The sequence below is a fragment of the Idiotropiscis lumnitzeri genome, chromosome 17 (genome assembly GCF_059441095.1).
Source record: "Idiotropiscis lumnitzeri isolate Australia: NSW breed Sydney's pygmy pipehorse chromosome 17, RoL_Ilum_1.0, whole genome shotgun sequence".
Classification (NCBI taxonomy): Eukaryota; Metazoa; Chordata; class Actinopteri; order Syngnathiformes; family Syngnathidae; genus Idiotropiscis; species Idiotropiscis lumnitzeri.
Genome location: NC_142407.1, coordinates 10,176,502 through 10,194,071, shown reverse-complemented (window position 1 = coordinate 10,194,071; position 17,570 = coordinate 10,176,502). Strand labels below are relative to the sequence as shown.

At 43.9% G+C, this 17,570-nt stretch overlaps 2 protein-coding genes across 3 annotated transcripts in view; both read left to right on the top strand.

Moving 5' to 3' along the window:
* sptbn2 (spectrin, beta, non-erythrocytic 2) overlaps positions 1-8,802 on the top strand; it is a 31,991-nt gene extending 23,189 nt beyond the window's left edge. The window contains exons 20-40 of the mRNA XM_088278904.1: positions 185-387; positions 478-568; positions 663-809; positions 908-1,171; positions 1,259-1,483; positions 1,581-1,670; positions 1,820-2,098; positions 2,183-2,313; positions 2,398-2,602; positions 2,695-3,069; positions 3,211-3,455; positions 3,524-3,662; positions 3,757-3,841; positions 3,948-4,144; positions 4,226-4,353; positions 4,449-4,524; positions 4,969-5,046; positions 5,796-5,968; positions 6,413-6,586; positions 7,181-7,223; positions 7,308-8,802. Coding sequence (XP_088135030.1) covers positions 185-387; positions 478-568; positions 663-809; positions 908-1,171; positions 1,259-1,483; positions 1,581-1,670; positions 1,820-2,098; positions 2,183-2,313; positions 2,398-2,602; positions 2,695-3,069; positions 3,211-3,455; positions 3,524-3,662; positions 3,757-3,841; positions 3,948-4,144; positions 4,226-4,353; positions 4,449-4,524; positions 4,969-5,046; positions 5,796-5,968; positions 6,413-6,586; positions 7,181-7,223; positions 7,308-7,529 — 3,570 coding nt within the window. The 3' untranslated portion in view covers positions 7,530-8,802. The remainder of the gene's footprint in view (positions 1-184; positions 388-477; positions 569-662; positions 810-907; positions 1,172-1,258; positions 1,484-1,580; positions 1,671-1,819; positions 2,099-2,182; positions 2,314-2,397; positions 2,603-2,694; positions 3,070-3,210; positions 3,456-3,523; positions 3,663-3,756; positions 3,842-3,947; positions 4,145-4,225; positions 4,354-4,448; positions 4,525-4,968; positions 5,047-5,795; positions 5,969-6,412; positions 6,587-7,180; positions 7,224-7,307) is intronic.
* A 2,040-nt stretch (positions 8,803-10,842) lies between these two features.
* dpf2 (double PHD fingers 2) lies at positions 10,843-17,511 on the top strand. Of its 2 annotated transcripts, XM_088278892.1 has the most exons (12): positions 10,843-10,986; positions 12,169-12,329; positions 12,514-12,621; positions 12,712-12,890; positions 13,318-13,410; positions 13,507-13,588; positions 13,781-13,822; positions 15,120-15,260; positions 15,340-15,471; positions 15,547-15,659; positions 15,756-15,837; positions 16,187-17,511. In XM_088278892.1, exons 1-12 carry the CDS (start codon positions 10,955-10,957, stop codon positions 16,267-16,269), a joined length of 1,248 nt encoding a protein of 415 aa, XP_088135018.1. In that variant the 5' UTR covers positions 10,843-10,954; the 3' UTR covers positions 16,270-17,511. The 2 variants fall into 2 exon arrangements, with proteins under 2 accessions (XP_088135018.1, XP_088135019.1); XM_088278893.1 differs by lacking the exon at positions 13,781-13,822.
* Positions 17,512-17,570: the final 59 nt, after the last annotated feature.

Here is a 17,570-nt window from a genome sequence, read left to right as displayed (position 1 = left end):
GTCCTTGTAAGCAAAGACGAGGCTGCCAGCTGGTGTGCTAACAAAAGGTTCCACAGTGTTGCAGTCATTTCTGTAATGTCTCGAGGTTTTACTTATTTTGTGCAAAAATGGCTTGTCGAGAATCAGCAAAATTGGAATACTGTTGTGAATAGAGCTCCAAAAAAATTTTTTGCTCTCTTTGTAGGAGTATGTATTATCCCACACAGAGATGCCGACAACTCTTCAGGGAGCAGAAGAGGCCATTAAAAAATATGAAGATTTCCTCACCACCACAGAGGCCAGCGAGGAGAAGATAACTGGTGTTGTGGAGGCGGGGCGGCGCCTCATTCACGATGGCAACGCAAACTCTGATAAAATCCAAGAGAAAGTGGATTCTGTTCAGGAAAGGTTGGAGCAGATTTAAATCAAATACGTTTTTGTTTTTTTTTTTCGCTCGTGAAGGCGTCACATTTTAATGTTCTCTTTCGCTTTGATCAGGCATATGAAAAATAAGAAAGCTGCCAATGAATTACTGGTGAAACTTAAGGATAACCGCGAACTGCAGCACTTCCTCCAAGATGGACAGGAGGTATGAGTAGGGGAAATCAGGAGAAATAATCGAAAACTAATAATCACATGATACATAATCCGGTTGTCGTCTCCTATCTGTTGTCTTTCTGTAGCTCACATTATGGATTAATGAGAAAATGCTGACGGCTCAGGACATGTCATATGACGAGGCTCGAAATCTTCACAGTAAGTGGCAAAAGCACCAGGCCTTTATGGCAGAGCTGGCGTCGAACAAAGATTGGCTCGACAAAATCGATAAGGTGTGACTTAAAGCTTTTTTTTTTTCTTTCATCTAAAACTACACACGGAAGTGAAATCAAGAATAATTGCCATGCTTGTGTTTTGGTGTCTTTAACAGGAGGGCCAGGCTCTTGTGGCAGAGAAGCCAGAGTTGAAACCTGTTGTTCAGAAAACCCTGGAGGAGCTGCAGCACCAGTGGGAGGAGTTAGAGGGCACCACCCGCACCAAAGCCCAGTGCTTGTTTGATGCCAATCGGGCAGAGCTGTTTACACAAAGCTGCTGTGCTCTGGATGGCTGGGTGAAGAACCTCGAGGGTCAGCTGCATAGTGACGACTATGGCAAGGATTTAACCAGTGTCAACATTCTCCTCAAGAAGCATCAGGTAGACCACAGCAGTGGCGTCCCATTCGTGACAAATAATTGTCCGTTAAGTGAGTGATGTCTCACACTCTGTTTTCTGCCTGTATAGATGCTGGAGCACCAGATGGAGATCAGGGAGAAGGAGGTGCAGTCGCTGCAGTCTCAAGCTTTGGCTTTGTCTCAGGAAGATGCTGGACTTTCTGAAGTGGACGGTCAACAAAGGCGCGTCACAGACAGCTTTTCCAGCCTTCAGGAGCCGCTTGGGTTGAGGAGACAGCGGCTGCTTGCCTCTAAAGAGGCACACCAGTTCAACAGAGACCTGGAAGATGAAATAGTGAGTTGAATTTTGATATACTGGATTATTTCGAATATTTATGTTTTTTGCTTATTCATTCATTTATTCATATTTGACTTGAATCTCATTCCTACAGTTGTGGGTGAAAGAACGGATGCCCTTGGCAACCTCCACAGACCATGGAAAGGATCTTCCCACGGTGCAGCTACTTATCAAGAAGAACCAGGTATTTTGATTTCATGATTTTAACCTTTAAGTTCTAAACTAGATGATGAATGCATGTTTTTTCCTCAAGTACAAGAAAATGGAGATTGCTGGAACAACTGTGACCGTACACAAATGACAGTCTGATCATGTCGTTTGTTTCTGAATCAGACGCTGCACAAGGAAATCCAGGGTCATCAACCCCGCATTGATGACATCCACAAACGAGGCAAGACTCAAAGCCAGGTAGACGGGGAGCGACAGTCCGCTCTCGAGGAGCGACTCGTTGAGCTGAAAGAGCTTTGGGACCAGCTGATTGGCGAGACCGACAAACGCCACGCCCGTCTGGTAGAGGCCAATCGAGCCCAGCAGTTCTACGCCGACGCGGCGGAGGCAGAGGCCTGGATGGGTGAGCAGGAGTTGCACATGATGTCGGAAGAAAAGGCGAAGGTAAACCAAGACGAATCGGAAAGCGAATGGACTGATTGCCCCATTACCTCTTTGATAATATCACCGTAACTTTTTGCCTCACAGGATGAGCAGAGTGCCCTCGTGATGGTTAAAAAGCACCAGACTCTGGAACAAGCACTCGAAGACTATGCCCAGACCATTCACCAGTTAGCCAATAGCAGCCGATTAATGGTCACCAGTGAACATCCAGAGAGGTTAGAGAAACGCGTGATCCGTTTGAAGTCTTGTAAAGTACATTCCAAACGACTGATTGTCACGGTGAATGTTCAATTTGATAGTGACAGAATCACATTACGACAAGCACAAGTGGATAAGTTGTACGCTGGGTTGAAAGACCTCGCGGAGGAGCGCCGTGGGAGGCTTCAAGAGAGACTACGTCTGACCCAGTTAAAGCGGGAGGTGGATGATTTGGAACAGTGGATCGCAGAAAGGGAGGTGGTTGCCGGCTCCCATGAACTAGGGCAGGACTATGAGCATGTCACAGTGAGTTGGATTCCACCGCCTGCATGTCCTGATGATTATGCTGCTGTGGGGGGAAAAGTAGCCGAATGAATTCATGGTTTGTCTTTCCGCAGATGCTGAGAGACAAGTTCCGCGAGTTTGCTCGCGACACCAGCACAATTGGCCAAGAGCGCGTGGATGGCGTCAATGGGCTGGCAGACGACCTCATTGAGTCCGGTCACCCGGAGAACGCCAGCGTGGCCGAGTGGAAGGACGGCCTGAATGAGGCCTGGGCCGACCTGCTGGAACTGATCGACACACGCACGCAGATGTTGGCAGCCTCCTACGAGCTGCACCGCTTCCATCAGGATGCCATGGAGGTTCTTGGGCGTGTCAAGGAGAAGCGGGAAGCGCTACCGTCTGACCTTGGCCGGGATCTGAATACTGTCCAGCATCTTCACAGACAACACAACACTTTTGAAAATGACATTCAGGCTCTCAGTGGACAGGTAAAAGATGCTGATAAAATGGCTCCTATGTAGATAGACATTTCCTGAGAAGGATTTGTGAGTGGAAGAATTAATCTCTCTGTTCCTTTTTTTTTTTATTTTTTTTTTTTATTTATTTATTTTTTTAAATTTCACCCCAAGGTGAACCAGGTGCAAGACGATGCCGCGCGGCTGCAAAAGGCCTACGCTGGAGAGAAAGCTGATGACATTAACCGGAGTGAACATGCTGTGAGCTCTGCCTGGGAGGATCTTCTCAAGGCTGGCGAATCCCGCAGGGTGCTCCTCCTTGACACAGTGGAAAAGTTCCGCTTCTTCAACATGGTGCGAGACCTCATGCTTTGGATGGACGGGGTCAACCTGCAGATTGATGCACACGACAGCCCCAGGTTAGCGCTTAATGGTCATCCCAACACGTTTCTTGCCGGGGCAGCTCGTACTCATTATGTTGTTGCAGGGATGTCTCTTCTGCCGGCCTGGTGATTGCCAATCATCAAGACATCAAGTCGGAGATTGAGACCCGAGCAGACAGCTTCACAGCCTGCATTGAGATGGGCAACGCACTCATCAACAGTAACCATTACGCCACTGATGAGGTCATTTTCTCTTGCGGTGATTCACCTTTTAAAATTAAAAAAAAAAAAAAAAAAAAAAGGACTGTGTCATTGCTCATCACATCTTCATTTTTAGATCCGGGAAAAGCTTGCTCAGTTACAAGGAAAGAGAGACCGGATCAACAAAAAGTGGCAAGACAAGATGGACTATTTACAAATTAGTATGTAGCCTCATCTTATTAACCATTTATGAGAGGGGAGAGCTCACACTTGCTTCACTTACCAGATAATATAGCGTTGCATTTTTCTGCTCTCGTCACCTTTCAGTGCTTGAGGTTTTGCAGTTTGGACGTGATGCCTACGTCGCAGAGTCTTGGTTGGCTGGCCAAGAACCTCTTGTGCGGACAGCAGACTTGGGCTCCAATGTAGACGAGGTGGAAAGTTTAATAAAGCGCCACGAGGCCTTTGAGAAGCTTGCTGCTTCCTGGGAAGAACGTTTTGTCCAGTTGGAGAAACTTACCACAGTGAGTCGAGTGAATTCAGATGGAATTGTGATATAAGAAGTCTTCGGTTTAGACATGACAACTGAGTGTGTTATTTTTCAGCTGGAGGAGCACGAAATTGAGAGGAGGAGAGCGGAAGAGGAGAGGGCACGACGGCCCCCCACGCCAGCCCCCATAGAGGAAGCGATGCAGTCGGAGGCAGAAAGTCAAGTGCATGACTCCGCTGCCAGGTAAATCAAAGGTTGATTTTTATCTAACATAAAGCTGTGGGTTAACACTGTCAACATTGTTTGATAATGTGCGGTTATCTTTTTATCAATCACAGAACCAGTCTCGACCAGACGACACTGAATCAGTCAGTGTCTGTGAATGGAGTGCACAGCGACAATGACACATCACAGGTGAGAGATTTTTTTTTTTCCATGATCAATTATGTAATTTAAATTTAGCTTTTAAAAGAAATAAAATGTGATCCTTGTTACAATGAGATGATAATACTGTTTCACTTCACAACTAGCAAGCAATCAGAACTATACCAACATTTTGAATCAAAACATAACTTGCCACTAATGCCTGTGCTTCATTTGTATTCCAAAATTGAGCTGAGATTCTAAGTGTCATTGAAACATATCGTATAGCTGTTCTGCATTGTCTTCTTGACTTATCGGCCTTGTCCCTTATCAGATCGCAACATTGTTCTATGCAGGGTGGCACTTACATCATCATCATCATTATCTGTTTAGCTCCAGGGGACATCCATGTTGAATCCACACTGACTGCTTGTGTGAAGACACATTTTTTAACAGTTGACACGATTTAACAATGTCCTGTTGCGTTTTTACCAGCAGTCGCTATCGCTATCATTGTCAGTGGGATCGAAATCAGAGGCTAAGCGTGTGTGTAAACCAAAGCAGCCGCAGCGTGTGAGTACCAAGACTTGGTCAGCTTTGTAGCCTGAGCTCAGCTCCTGGTCAACTGCAGCGTCATTGCTACATGTCACTACCATCGCTTTATCATGAACCGTAAGATCATTTTTGCCATGGCCTCTGTTTGGCACCTGCGCTTCAAGGCATGATGCAGATTCATGGATGCATGGTGTTCATGGATACAATATGCTTTTATATATATATATGTGCTCATATTGACCAGGACACGAGTGACTTTAGAGTTGCCTATGTGGTGATAAATGTTTAAGTGATGCCTAGTTTGTTCTAGTTCTTCCCTGTGTGTGACAGTTGCCTTAGCTACCCTCTCAGATATCAGAATCTGAATCAGAAGATAGATTGTCTACCTCCAATAAAAGATAACGAAAAAATAACCGTATTCTAGGGGTGCTTGTTCTATATTTTCAAGCTGTATAATTTACGAACCATTTATGACAGGTGTGGCACGTACGTTTCCAGGAAGTGTGGCTGTAGTGTAATTGTATGTCTCAACTGTACAAGCGACTGTAAATGTACGGTTAAACATGCTGTACATACAGTGCTGCGATAATGTGTCCAGTATACGGACCGGCTGAACTGACGAAATGATATCCTTGCGGCGACTGTCATTCGAGCTTTCCCATGTCAGCCTGTGAAAAGCTGCTTTGCTCCTCACGTCCTCATGTCCTCCCATCAAAATTCCCCTTCTCCACCGCCACCCCCAACTCATGTTCTCCTCTGAACCGCAGGGCTCCGAATCGGAAAACGGACCGGGTCGAGACAGCGGCTTGGCGTCCTCACGCCTCGAGCCGTCAGCCACGTTACCGGGCCGAGGGGGAGCCGACGCCGACCCGGACACCATGGAGGGCATACTTTGTCGAAAACAAGAGATGGAGTCGCACAGCAAGAAGGCAGCAACCAGGTTACATTCAAAATAAACTTTGCTTTTGTTTTTTGTTTTTTTGTGTGTGCGTGCATGCGTGGTCATCTGTACCAGTGCTTCTCAATTATTTTATGTTACGCCCCCCCGCCCCCCTAGGAAGAAGAAAATAATTTGCGCCCCCCCCCCCCCCCCCATCACCACCCAATCTCCACCGCAACTATAAATAATAGTATTTTTATTGCAAAACAAACCTACTCCATAGAGTTAATACTCGCTGCGCACAATGGACAAGGAGAGCGCCGCTGCCAACTACTGGAGTGGATGTGCAATTACACTTTATTGTAGTACAGTGGGAAAAAAGCATATTTCCCAGGTTCACACGCGCCCCCTCAGCATTGCACCGCGTACCGCCCCAGGGGCCCGCCCCACTTTTAGAGTAACACTGTCCAATACACTCCTAATTGCTTTTTTTAATAATCTCAGGTCATGGCAGAATGTATACTGTGTCCTACGAAAAGGAAGTCTGGGTTTCTACAAAGACGGCAAAAGTGCCACTAATGGGATTCCATACCACGGAGAGGTTCCCATCAGCCTTGGAGAGGCTGTTTGTGAGATCGCACATGACTATAAGAAGAGGAAACATGTGTTCAAGCTCCGGTGAGTAGATACCTTGCTTTAGCCTTATTACTGTATTTCCTCAAATAGTGGCCTTTTAGAATGGATTTATTCCATCCGGGGTAAAAACTACTGAGCTGTATCCTAAAAAGTAAGTCAATGACAGCGAGCTACCGTTTAAGGCACAGGTGTCAAACTCAAGGCCCGGGGGCCAATTCTGGCCCGCGACCTCATTTTATGAGGCCCGCAAAGGGGCAAATCATGTGTCTCAACTGCCTGTTTCTAGCACATTTGATTCACTTTTAACAACATTGAGATATGAGATATTGCCCTTTATTTGTTATCAATCCTCCCTTTTTAGAATAAATTGACAAATTGTTGAACAATTACTTATTGACTTCTGATTTCAAAACTGGCTTTCCATCGATTTGTTGTGTGTATGTGATAACGAAAGGTGATCCTACATTTATATGGGCTCGCAGTCAGAATGGCCCTCTGAGGGAAAACATAACTACGATGTGGCCCGTCCACAAAAATGAGTTTGACACCCCTGCTTTAAGGCATGTCATGTGCCTGAGAGAAAGTTGAATTTCCTGACGTGAGAGTCAACTGACCATGTGAATGTTGTGCTTTTAGGCTAGGAGATGGAAAAGAGTACCTGTTCCAAGCAAAGGATGAGGTGATATACAAGAAACACTTTTTAAATGTTTTTTTATTTTGTGCTCTGAACCGACTGATTCAAAATGTCTTTGTCCTCTTCAAGGCGGAAATGAGCTCCTGGATCCGCTCCATCCTCAGTTCCATTCCATCGGGATCGGCGGATTCGCCCGGAGGTCCTCGGGTCCTCAGCCGCGCCATGACCATGCCGCCCATCTCGCCCATCTCGCCCGGCTCAGTCGACACTGGAGGCGTGACCATGCGCAACAAAGACGGCAAAGACAAAGATCGGGAGAAGAGGTTCAGTTTCTTTGGCAAGAAAAAATAGGACTTTTGTTCAAATCATGGATGCAACCGACCTACAAACTTGATCAAGGCAGACGTAGAAAAGTCCAAAACGACACACTGGTCCCAGCGTAAGCACGCTGTATTTCGACAGCTTCAGAAAATGTACTTTTTTTTCCCCCCCCTCTGGTTTTATCTGTCGCTTTCTTTTTGATTCAGCAGGATTTCCCAACTATTAAGTGCTTCTCAACCACAGAAGCCCTCATCCAGAGACGCAACGCCCAGCAATTAACACAACTAATGTTGTTTTTGAGGGGAGGGGCTGTCTCGTTTATCTCTTGTCCACTAATTGGGTTCGCCTGCGTTTGCGTGATCTGTGTTCCTGCCGTTGTGACTCCCCAATTGATGAAAGCTCTTCTCTTTTGGAGCAATCGCCTCACCTCAGACCCTTGGTTTCTGCTTTTGAGCTTGATGTTATTAACCTGACCAATATTAATGCTGTTTTGATGATTATTTATCTTTTGTTATTGCTGGATTGAAGAAAACTAATTGATTTGATTATCCATGTTGTGGAGAGAAACAAAGTAAAACTTGTGGAGAATGTTGGGTTTATCTTTGTATGTATCGTAATAATTTCTTTTAGGAATGATGCTACTTGAGTTTCTTTTTTTTTTAATAAAGCTCATTTAATTTTAGCAGTCTGCAGTAAGTGAACACAAATTAAATTGGAAATTTAAATATTTAATAAGCAATATTTTTTGGGGAATTGCTAAATTTGCCTGAATTGATTATCATTAGAGTGATCTTTTATGCTTGATTTGTGATGTTTTGTTTTGTTTTTTTTGGTCTGTACAAAGCAGAGAAAATTAGTTTTTCTAGTGTGTGGGGGTGTGTGTGTAGGTGTGTGCGTGCGTGCGTGAGTTGTGGTGATGTGGATTTTGCACGTCAGTATTTCCTCCTCATCGAATAACAGCCTGATGGATGCTACTTTTTGGTACTCAAATGCAGATAAAAATGGAACAGAAATACAAACTATAACTGGAATTATTTTCTGCAGATAAATGCTTTTTGTTTACTTCTGGGCTTTTTTTTGGGGTAAACATGACCAAGGAGGTTTTTTTTTTTTCAATCATCACTTTGGCATTTGGGGGCTATTGGTCGATAAAAAGCTGAAGCACATTTGGTGTGGCAGACATGGCTGGATGACAGCACGTCCAATCACAGCTGGTATGGATTTGATGTAGGGAAACTGAATACATGCTGCCGGAGTGCCGCCTTACTTGAAAAAATTCCCCTGACCCCTGTACACAAACCTACCTACCCTCCATCCAAACATTTTCCCTAAATAAGCTTTCACAGTACGGAGATAAGAATGTGACCTAATCGGGCTATGAATTATACATGTAGGTACAACAGGTCCACTGGTGCGCTAAAACATCAAGGTCTTGTCAAATAGCGACACATTTTCAATCCTCTCAAATAATATTTGTGCTCTGTGGCATGATTATATTGTAGGTTTCTCTTTGTGTATCGCCATCAACCCATTTGTGTGGATTTCTGCTGAGAATGCGATTGCTTCATTATCAGGGTGGGAGAGCGATGTTATACGTAATTGGCATCCATAATCGATAGAAAAACACGTCAGGCGGTCTCTTAGAATCTTCCAATGACTGTATTTGTTATACGGTATTCCGTGAGGTAGTAGAGCAGTTTTCTCTGAATGCATATTGATTATTGTCACTTTCATCCATGTGTCAATTTGCCTTTTTCTGACTGCCAAAATTCAATGAGGATAACTTGATAACGCTAACCGGTAAGGTTTGCGTTACGCCACAGGTAATCTTTTAATGGTAATCCGTTACATGCCGATCACGACGACGCTGACAGAAGGAGATGTAAACCGACATTATGGTTGCATTGGTTTGAACTGTAATGCTTGGCCTTATTTTGTAGTTCCAAATGAATGTGGAACCAGTTCAGCCATCGCTCCAATCCGAGTACAGGGTGACCAAACGTCCACTTTGGTCCACAGTCTGAGGAAGCCAAGTTACAAAGGTTAATAATGCATAAACAAGTGACCATTGGCACTGTTATATTGAGCACAATGATTCAAATGTCTCGGTGGTTGAGTACTGAGGTCAAAGGTCATGCGGAGGTTTGTCTTCAACTCATTTGAATGTAAATGAATCCACTTCGGTTGGGCCAAATTGGTCATGGAAGCAAAAAAAAAAAAACAAACTTAAGTGCTCTCTCTTCCACCCTCACATACACTGCACTTGAATGCGAGAAGCGTGTGCAGGTCTCCTCAGGGGACTTTGGACAAGAACGAAAAGTTGCTTGGCTGCGAGAGCACTCGTGAAAATAAAAGTTCTGAATGAAGAACGGCTTTGATGTGTGAACTATTTCATAGAAGTGTGTGTGGGGGGGTGCACTGAAAAGGGGTGATTTTTGTAGAAAGAGGCAGGGTATTTGCAGTCTAGTTGGAACTGGTCATTTTTTCATCCAGTGGGTTGTCTTGCAGCATTGGATAAAACTCCATTTTCTCTTTTCTTTTGACAATGTCCGTTTTCTTCCTCTGTAGTTGTTAATAACACTACTATTATTAATTGCTATTATGATCATTATTGCTACTGTTGTTACTATTACTACTACTGTTACTAATGCAACTTATTGCAAAAAAAATGTAATTGCTGTCCATTTTTCAGGTATGTGTCTGTAATAGCAGACTTTTCCACATGGTGTCAGTGTGCCGTGGAGCATTTTCATTACAATTCCAGAAATGTTTGTTGACTTCTGTATCTACAGGTACAATATTAGGAATAATAAAATCTGGTTTAATCAAAAATGTGCTGCTTTTTTAGGAGAAAATTGTGGATTTGGGGAAGTTACTGTACGGGAAAAAAACAACTAAATTTTACAGTCCCTTCTCGACGTATCTTTTCTTACAAGATATATTTGATCTTTTTCTGGGCTGACAGAAGTTTCACAATGCAGCGAACATTTTTTCCTCCCAAGAAAAATCTTAATCAATACCAGCATCCCATAAAATAGACATGCAAAAAGAGCATACACCACACAAACATTATAAACCGAACCATTCATTGTAACAAAATTAAGAGGGCAGAATAAAAATCTACACGTACACACAAAAGGGGAAGAATAATAATTAGACGTCCATTCAAAAAATAAACCCATCATATTACGTATTATAAAAGCCTGTTTTGTTTTAACGCTCCATTTTTTTTTGTTTTCCGTTTTTTTAAATGACTCGAAAACAAAGGGTAACGCTTAAACACTCTGCACCTGTGAATACAATGTTCTGCCATAATTATCCAAATTAGTAAACGCAAACTTCCTGTCAGTATGACTCAATGCTCCTGCAATGACCAAGAATGACCACTAAGCGGTGCTAAGTGACGACACTGGGACACATTTCCCAGCAGCCCCTTGGCCGCATCCTTAAGCAAGATGGCAGCTGTTGTCGAGAATGTTGTCAAACTGTAAGTGTTCCACTTTTCCTTCACACTTGTATCGCTTTTAGAAAACAAACGCCGTGGCCAACCCACGACGACCATTTCATAATTCGACCACACGCCGCGTCACTTTGTTGCCCTAACGACATTACGGCTGGACGGTCGAAGGTTATCAAACGCAGTCGGAACGTCGTCGAGTCTTCTGTGGTGGAACATGTCCCACAATGGAAGTTAGCAAGCACGAATTTGACGCCTTGAATATGTCGAGTCACTGTGATGCCGCAAATCAATGTGCTGGATATACATGTCCGTGTGGGTAGTTTGAACGTTTTAAAGCTTTTTCGACCGCTAGTTCACGTCGGTTGGGACCACACAAGCCAGGTGTCTGTCACGCTAACTAGCTAAAGTTAGCTAAAGTTGGCGTTTGAGGGTAACTGGTTGACTACAAGTTCCAAATTGAATTGAATACTCCTCATTATGTCACCCCTTCAAAGTAACTTATTACTGCGCGGGTTTTTCGTTCTATACTACAATTAGTACTGACTTAAACGACTAAGTTTTCCGAGTCGTCATTCAGTCCTGCTCGGAGTTGAAGTTTTACGGCAGGTGCTTTAAGAACTTAAGATGCTGTCAAACTATTTAGGTAATTTATTCAATGAGCCCATACGGTAGTTGTATAAATGTGAAAACTTGACAAATACAACTTTTCCTATTCTAGCTATTTGCCTTGGCGTTTCGGACTTAGTTACCAGTTGAAATTGGCACCAAATAAATTCCACCGTAATAGACGCGGAGAATGACTACAAGTACTTACAGATTACCAATACTTGATATGTTGTTTTGCAGTTGTGGTGAAAATGTTTGATTAAAAACATAACCTTTTCCTTACTGACATTTTTTACATCCAGCTGCATGCTTTTTCGAAACCCCCTGAGTAGTGCCACACATTTTCCTGAAAAGTAGATCAGGGCATGTCGACTGTGGGTATGTGAAGCCCTTTGAGGCTGTCTTTGATTAAGAGCTGTGTAAAAAAAAAATTGACTTGGCTTGACTGGCCTGGTGTCTCAGGCCGAACCCCAGTGTGTTCGATAGTCTGGTGGCTATAAACAAGTAGGAATGGGGAAAGCTGTCAGCCCAAACCAAACATGTTCCTAAGCGAAAGTACACCCTCTCAATAATGTCTTTGATTTTTTTGGTGTGTGTCAGCAGGTTGGGAGAACAGTACTACAGAGATGCCATGGAGCAATGCCATAACTATAACGCTCGCCTGTGCGCAGAGAGGAGCGTACGCATGCCCTTCCTGGACTCGCAGACGGGCGTGGCTCAGAGCAACTGCTACATTTGGATGGAGAAAAGGCACAGGGGGCCTGGTAGGGATCAACTATGCTCGGCTTCGCGCCACACAAAATTAGAAAGATGTCTATGTGTAAAATGTCTATTTGCCTATGATGATAATATGTTGTTTTGTGTAGTCACTTGACTAACACACATACTTCATTTCGTCCTAAGCGAATGTTGAGAAGCATCCCAGATGGCGTTTCTTATGCTCCTCAGGCAGGGCTCCGGGCCAGCTCTACACATACCCTTCCCGGAGGTGGCGCAAGAAGCGAAGAGCTCATCCTCCCGAGGACCATAGGCTAGTCTTTCCCTCAGCCAAGTCAGGTATTTTGATTTTGGATGCTCTCAAAGGGAGCCACCCTTCGGATACTCGGATGGAATGATGGAGCCGCGCTTTTGTGTTTGGCTGCGCAGAGCTGGATTTAGGACTGAAGAAGGATGCGCTTCTGTCGTCTGATGGAAGCAGCCTGGAGGCGTTGCTGAAGGGCGACACTCTGGAGAAACGGGCACCCGCCGATCCGCGAGCGTCTGAGGAAGACTCCAACCCCAGCGACTACACCGTCGGCCTGAACCCCGCCGCACGCATTCGAAAGGTTCTTCTTCTCCACATACATACATGTGACGCTCCAAACTAAGAGTGCGATAATATTTGTGCTCAAGGGCAGTCGCGAAATTGCGGTTGTTGAAATACATTGACAATATGTTTAAAAAGTGTTTACAGTGTGTTGAAGGGGTGGTTAGATTTTTTTTTAATTCTGTTATTACATAAGAGTATTTTTAGATAGCTTTAAATGTATTTAAACTGTGTGGGAGGAAAAAAATATATCTGAAAAACCCTACTGGAGCATCTGAAGTTTATATTTGGTTAATCAGAGGCCGTTATGTGCTTAATCCCATATCACATGCCTTTTAATGTGAACAGTTATAGGCGGGTGTGTACACTTGTGCAACCCCATTATCAACTGTTATTTGTATGAGTGAATCTAAAATCAAGCTCTCGCGTGCGTGTCTCCATGGCAGAAAATCTTGGAGCCGGATGACTTCCTCGATGACCTGGACGATGACGACTACGAGGAAGACACGCCCAAGAGAAGAGGCAAAGGCAAGGGGAAGGTGAAGAAAGTCTCAGGACAAGAACTCATTCGAGAAACTTGTTTTAGGGAGAAGTCATCGTTTCAAGATTGTATGCGCATGTGTGTGTGTGTTCAGGGTCGCGGCGTGGGCAGCAGCAGCAGGAAGAAGTTGGACTCGGCAGCATTGGAGGACCGCGACAAGCCGTACGTGTGCGACAGTGAGTTGACGCCGACCGTCCCCGACTTTGCCTTGACCTCCATCTTGTCTCTGCTCCTTGTGATCCCGTCAGCTAGCCAAGCCGCTGTAGACTTCATCTACGTCTTAATGTGTGTTGTTTTTTCGACCTGAGGGGGATGACATTCTTCTGAGTGTCTGTCTGTGCTTTCTTGTCTCCTCCCCTCTCTTTCAGACGCTATCAAACAAAAGCATATTTCCAAACCTTCTGAAAAAGGTACATTAGCTTTCCTTTCTTTCGTCATCTGCATGTCACTGTTGAGTGTCACTGGCGTTTTTGTGGACGAATTCAGAGGAGGGCAAAAAGTTGAGCCATTTGTCGTCCTGACACAATCTGCATGCTGTGCTTCAGTTTGCGCTTGAATCTTGTAGATGGAAGCATGTCATTTTGTTTTATTTCTTTTTCTGTTTGTGCTTCATCCCTTGTCTTTTCACTCCACACTCTGCACCATTTTGATATTTTTAGAACCTGGGAGGACGAGGTTCTATTTCATCCTCGTGTTTGTGACATTATTTGTATTTAAATGTGCTTATTTATTCTCTTTAGATTTTGACGGAAATAGCCTATTGATACAATTTTAGAAAGCTTTGAAGTGATTTGTCAAATTTCATTAAGTTGGACTAACATTTGCTATGTTTGCCAGGCAAGCAATAATGTCCAAACAAGTTCAATTGCTTCATATGACGTGCTTTTAAATGTAATGAGGAACATTTCATTTCCTCCTGCTGATGGCTCTCGTTCCCTCTTTCTTCCTCGGCTGAACTTGTTACGTTAGAGCAGCGTGTGCAAAGTTCTTGGTGGATCCATGTAGCCGTTTTCCCCTAAAAGTGGTTAATGAATTTTATAGGTTTGCCCACCCCCCGCTTTTGGTTTTGGCGTCTGCTTTTTTGCCTCTTTGACCTGAGGTCGCCGTACACAAGTCACATCTCGGCCGATCGCGGTTAATGTGGTGGAGGCCTAAATTGTTTTCATCCCTCCTGATTACAACGTGTGGGAATGCAAGTAAGCGGAAGTGAAAGAAGAACTTTGTTTTGGCTTTTAGCCGCTGACACGCGCACACACGCGCTCCCCTCACATGCACATACATCACAGCTTCCTTTCGCCACACGCACGCTGTATTAACAAAGCACTGTGAAAGACTCGGAAAATAATGATTTGGGAAAGTAAGTTTGAAGCAGTTTGAAGATGACTCATTTAATTGCTGGTTGCAACCAGATGTTAGAATTAGAATTAGAAATCCCTTTATTGTCATTGTACTCAAGAGTGCAACGAGATTAGAGAGCTCCCCTCTCCAGTGCAATACAACAATAATACAGACAAATATATGTGTTGCAATAGGCAGTAAAAAAATAAAAGTTATATCAACTAGTATATCGTTATTTGGGCAAATTGGATCATTTATTGTATGATACATGGTTGGTTGAATTTTGTTGTTGAGTTATAAAAGCGAAAAAAAAAAAAAAAAACAGCCTTTGTGGTGGTCACCCGTTGTCATTTCCGCTGTTGGCATCAGTCTGCGGCAAGCGCTACAAGAACCGCCCCGGCCTGAGCTACCACTACACCCACTCGCACCTGGCCGACGAGGAGGGCGAAGAAAAGGAGGAGATGGAAGTCAGCGAGCCGTCAGCACCGATGCTGCCGGACGCGCCCAAAAGTAAGCGGTCGGTGCTCGTTTGACTCGGCAGGACTTCTTGGCTGGAGGTGCTTTAGCTTCTCTTTTTGTTTTTGATCAGCCCCAAAGCGAGGCCCCGATGGGCTGGCCCTACCCAACAAGTACTGCGACTTCTGCTTGGGAGACTCCAAAACCAACCACAAGACGGGCCAGTCGGAAGAGCTGGTGTCCTGCTCCGATTGCGGCCGCTCAGGTTGGTAACTCGTCCCCTCCGCCGCCCACTTGCTCCCTCGCTCGAATGTGCTAAAAAGACGTGTGATGGGTTCAGGGCACCCGTCGTGCCTGCAGTTCACTCCCATCATGATGGCCGCCGTCAAGACGTATCGCTGGCAATGCATCGAGTGCAAGTGCTGTAACATGTGCGGCACCTCCGAGAACGACGTGAGTTCTTGCACCTTTTACCACGGATGAAAATCAGAATCCTTTGAAAATGGTCTAGATTTTTTCTCATTTTTTTTTTTTTTTTTGTTCCTCCAGGACCAGCTGCTCTTCTGTGACGACTGCGATCGAGGATACCACATGTACTGTCTCAAGCCGCCCATGGCAGAACCTCCGGAGGGTACGTGTACGGATTTTCAAAATTTGATCAACACTTTTTACACACTACTAAAATCGCTGTCCACAAGAAAAGAATTAAAGACTTTACGCTTGAAACGTTTGAAAAGTGTCGGAAAGCTTGGGGGGGAAAAGTTTTGATTTTAGGTGGAAAAAATTTTACAAGCAAAAAATTTTGCATTCATTTTGTGAGGAATGTTTCTCAGATTTACAAGAGTTTAATTTGAAATATTCTGCGTCTTAATTTGATGAGAACAAATGTCACATTGAAATACTATATTTAATAATGTACAAATTTCTTATCAGCATTGAAAACAAAATGTGTGTGTGTGTGTGTGTGCGCGCGTCATCAGGGAGTTGGAGTTGTCACCTGTGTGTGGACCTGCTGAAAGACAAAGCATCCATCTACCAGAAGCAGGACGCCCCGCCCTCATGATGGCCGCTCCTTCTGCACACACTTCTGCGGTGCCGCCCCGCCAGTGTGTCCAGAGGGAGGCTGTGATTGGTCCAAAGGGAAGTACGTGCAACCACGCAGGCCTCATGTTTTCACATGTGACTGTTACACCCAGTTACATTTTTCTTTCGCCCAGCGAGATCACCGGAATCGTAGCAGCATGGCGGCGCTTTTGTACAATTTCTATCTTTCTGAAGTTGATCTCGGAACATTTTAGCGGATGCTAATTTGGGTTCATTTAGATTTTAGGAGAACTTTTAGGCCGTCGCACACAGGCTAAAAATAGATCTCTGATTCAAAGGGCTTCGAGACTGCAGGGAGGGGTCACATCTCAAGTGAAGCAATCCTTAAAGGCAAATATGCTACCTTTTTTATTATAATGGACATAAACAGCAAATTATATTTATTAGCAATTATGATATACACTAATATTCAAAAGTTTCGAGTCACTGACAAATTATTTTTTTTTAAAGAAAAGCACTAGTTGTAGATAATAAATGTTCACTTGATTGGTATTTAAGATTGTCTTACTCAAAAGAATTAAGTATATATGTTAATGTGTATATATATATGTATATATATACAACGCAAATATTTGGAGTATGACAGTTTTTATTGCAGTTGTAGCTTGCAAGGGTGCACTGCAACTTTAAAAAATATATATATTTTGCCTTGGCTCGTAAACATTTTTTTATAATTAAGACCTCTACGGTTCATTTAAAATTATAATAGTATAATGAAGCAGCAATTGAACAAATCTTTTTTTTTTTTTCAGTTTCTCATCTGTGTTTGAGGGAAGAATGCTAAAATAGACCTCCCGAAAAACATTCCTCCCACCAAACTGCAATGTTAAGGTCTTCCTTGCTGTGTTGCAGCAGTTCCATATTGATCCTAAATTGCAGCGCCACAATTCTTTTCTAGTCATCGGGATGAGTGGAGGCCACAAAGCCGTTTGTTGCATTTGGATGAGATGAGGACAGTCACACTGGCGCAGCAACGACGTGCCCTCAAAGCATCAAGCGTCGTTTCCTTCAACGTGTGAAACAAAGGCCATCGTGTAAGAACGGAGAGGCACTGTTGGAGGTTCTTAGATTGGCTTTGGATTTTTCTAGAGCGCGTGTGTTTCACTGTAAGATCACTGTAGGCGACTTCTCTTAGGCTGACTGATGGAATGTCCCATTGTTCTTTTCACTGTAGGAAAATTAAAAAAAAAATACTAAGCACTAGGATGTGTTTTTGTGCTTTACTCAGCAGACGCGCAAGGACACAATCTAATATCCAAC

What these genes read in the sequence shown, in the direction of transcription:
- dpf2 (XM_088278892.1), top strand. Translation starts at nt 10,955, where the DNA reads ATGGCAGCTGTTGTCGAGAATGTTGTCAAACT. An exon ending in CTTTCCCTCAGCCAAGTCAG is followed by an intron (nt 12,622 to 12,711) that starts GTATTTTGATTT and finishes TTGGCTGCGCAG; the next exon opens with AGCTGGATTTAGGACTGAAG. An exon ending in GCGGCACCTCCGAGAACGAC is followed by an intron (nt 15,660 to 15,755) that starts GTGAGTTCTTGC and finishes TTGTTCCTCCAG; the next exon opens with GACCAGCTGCTCTTCTGTGA.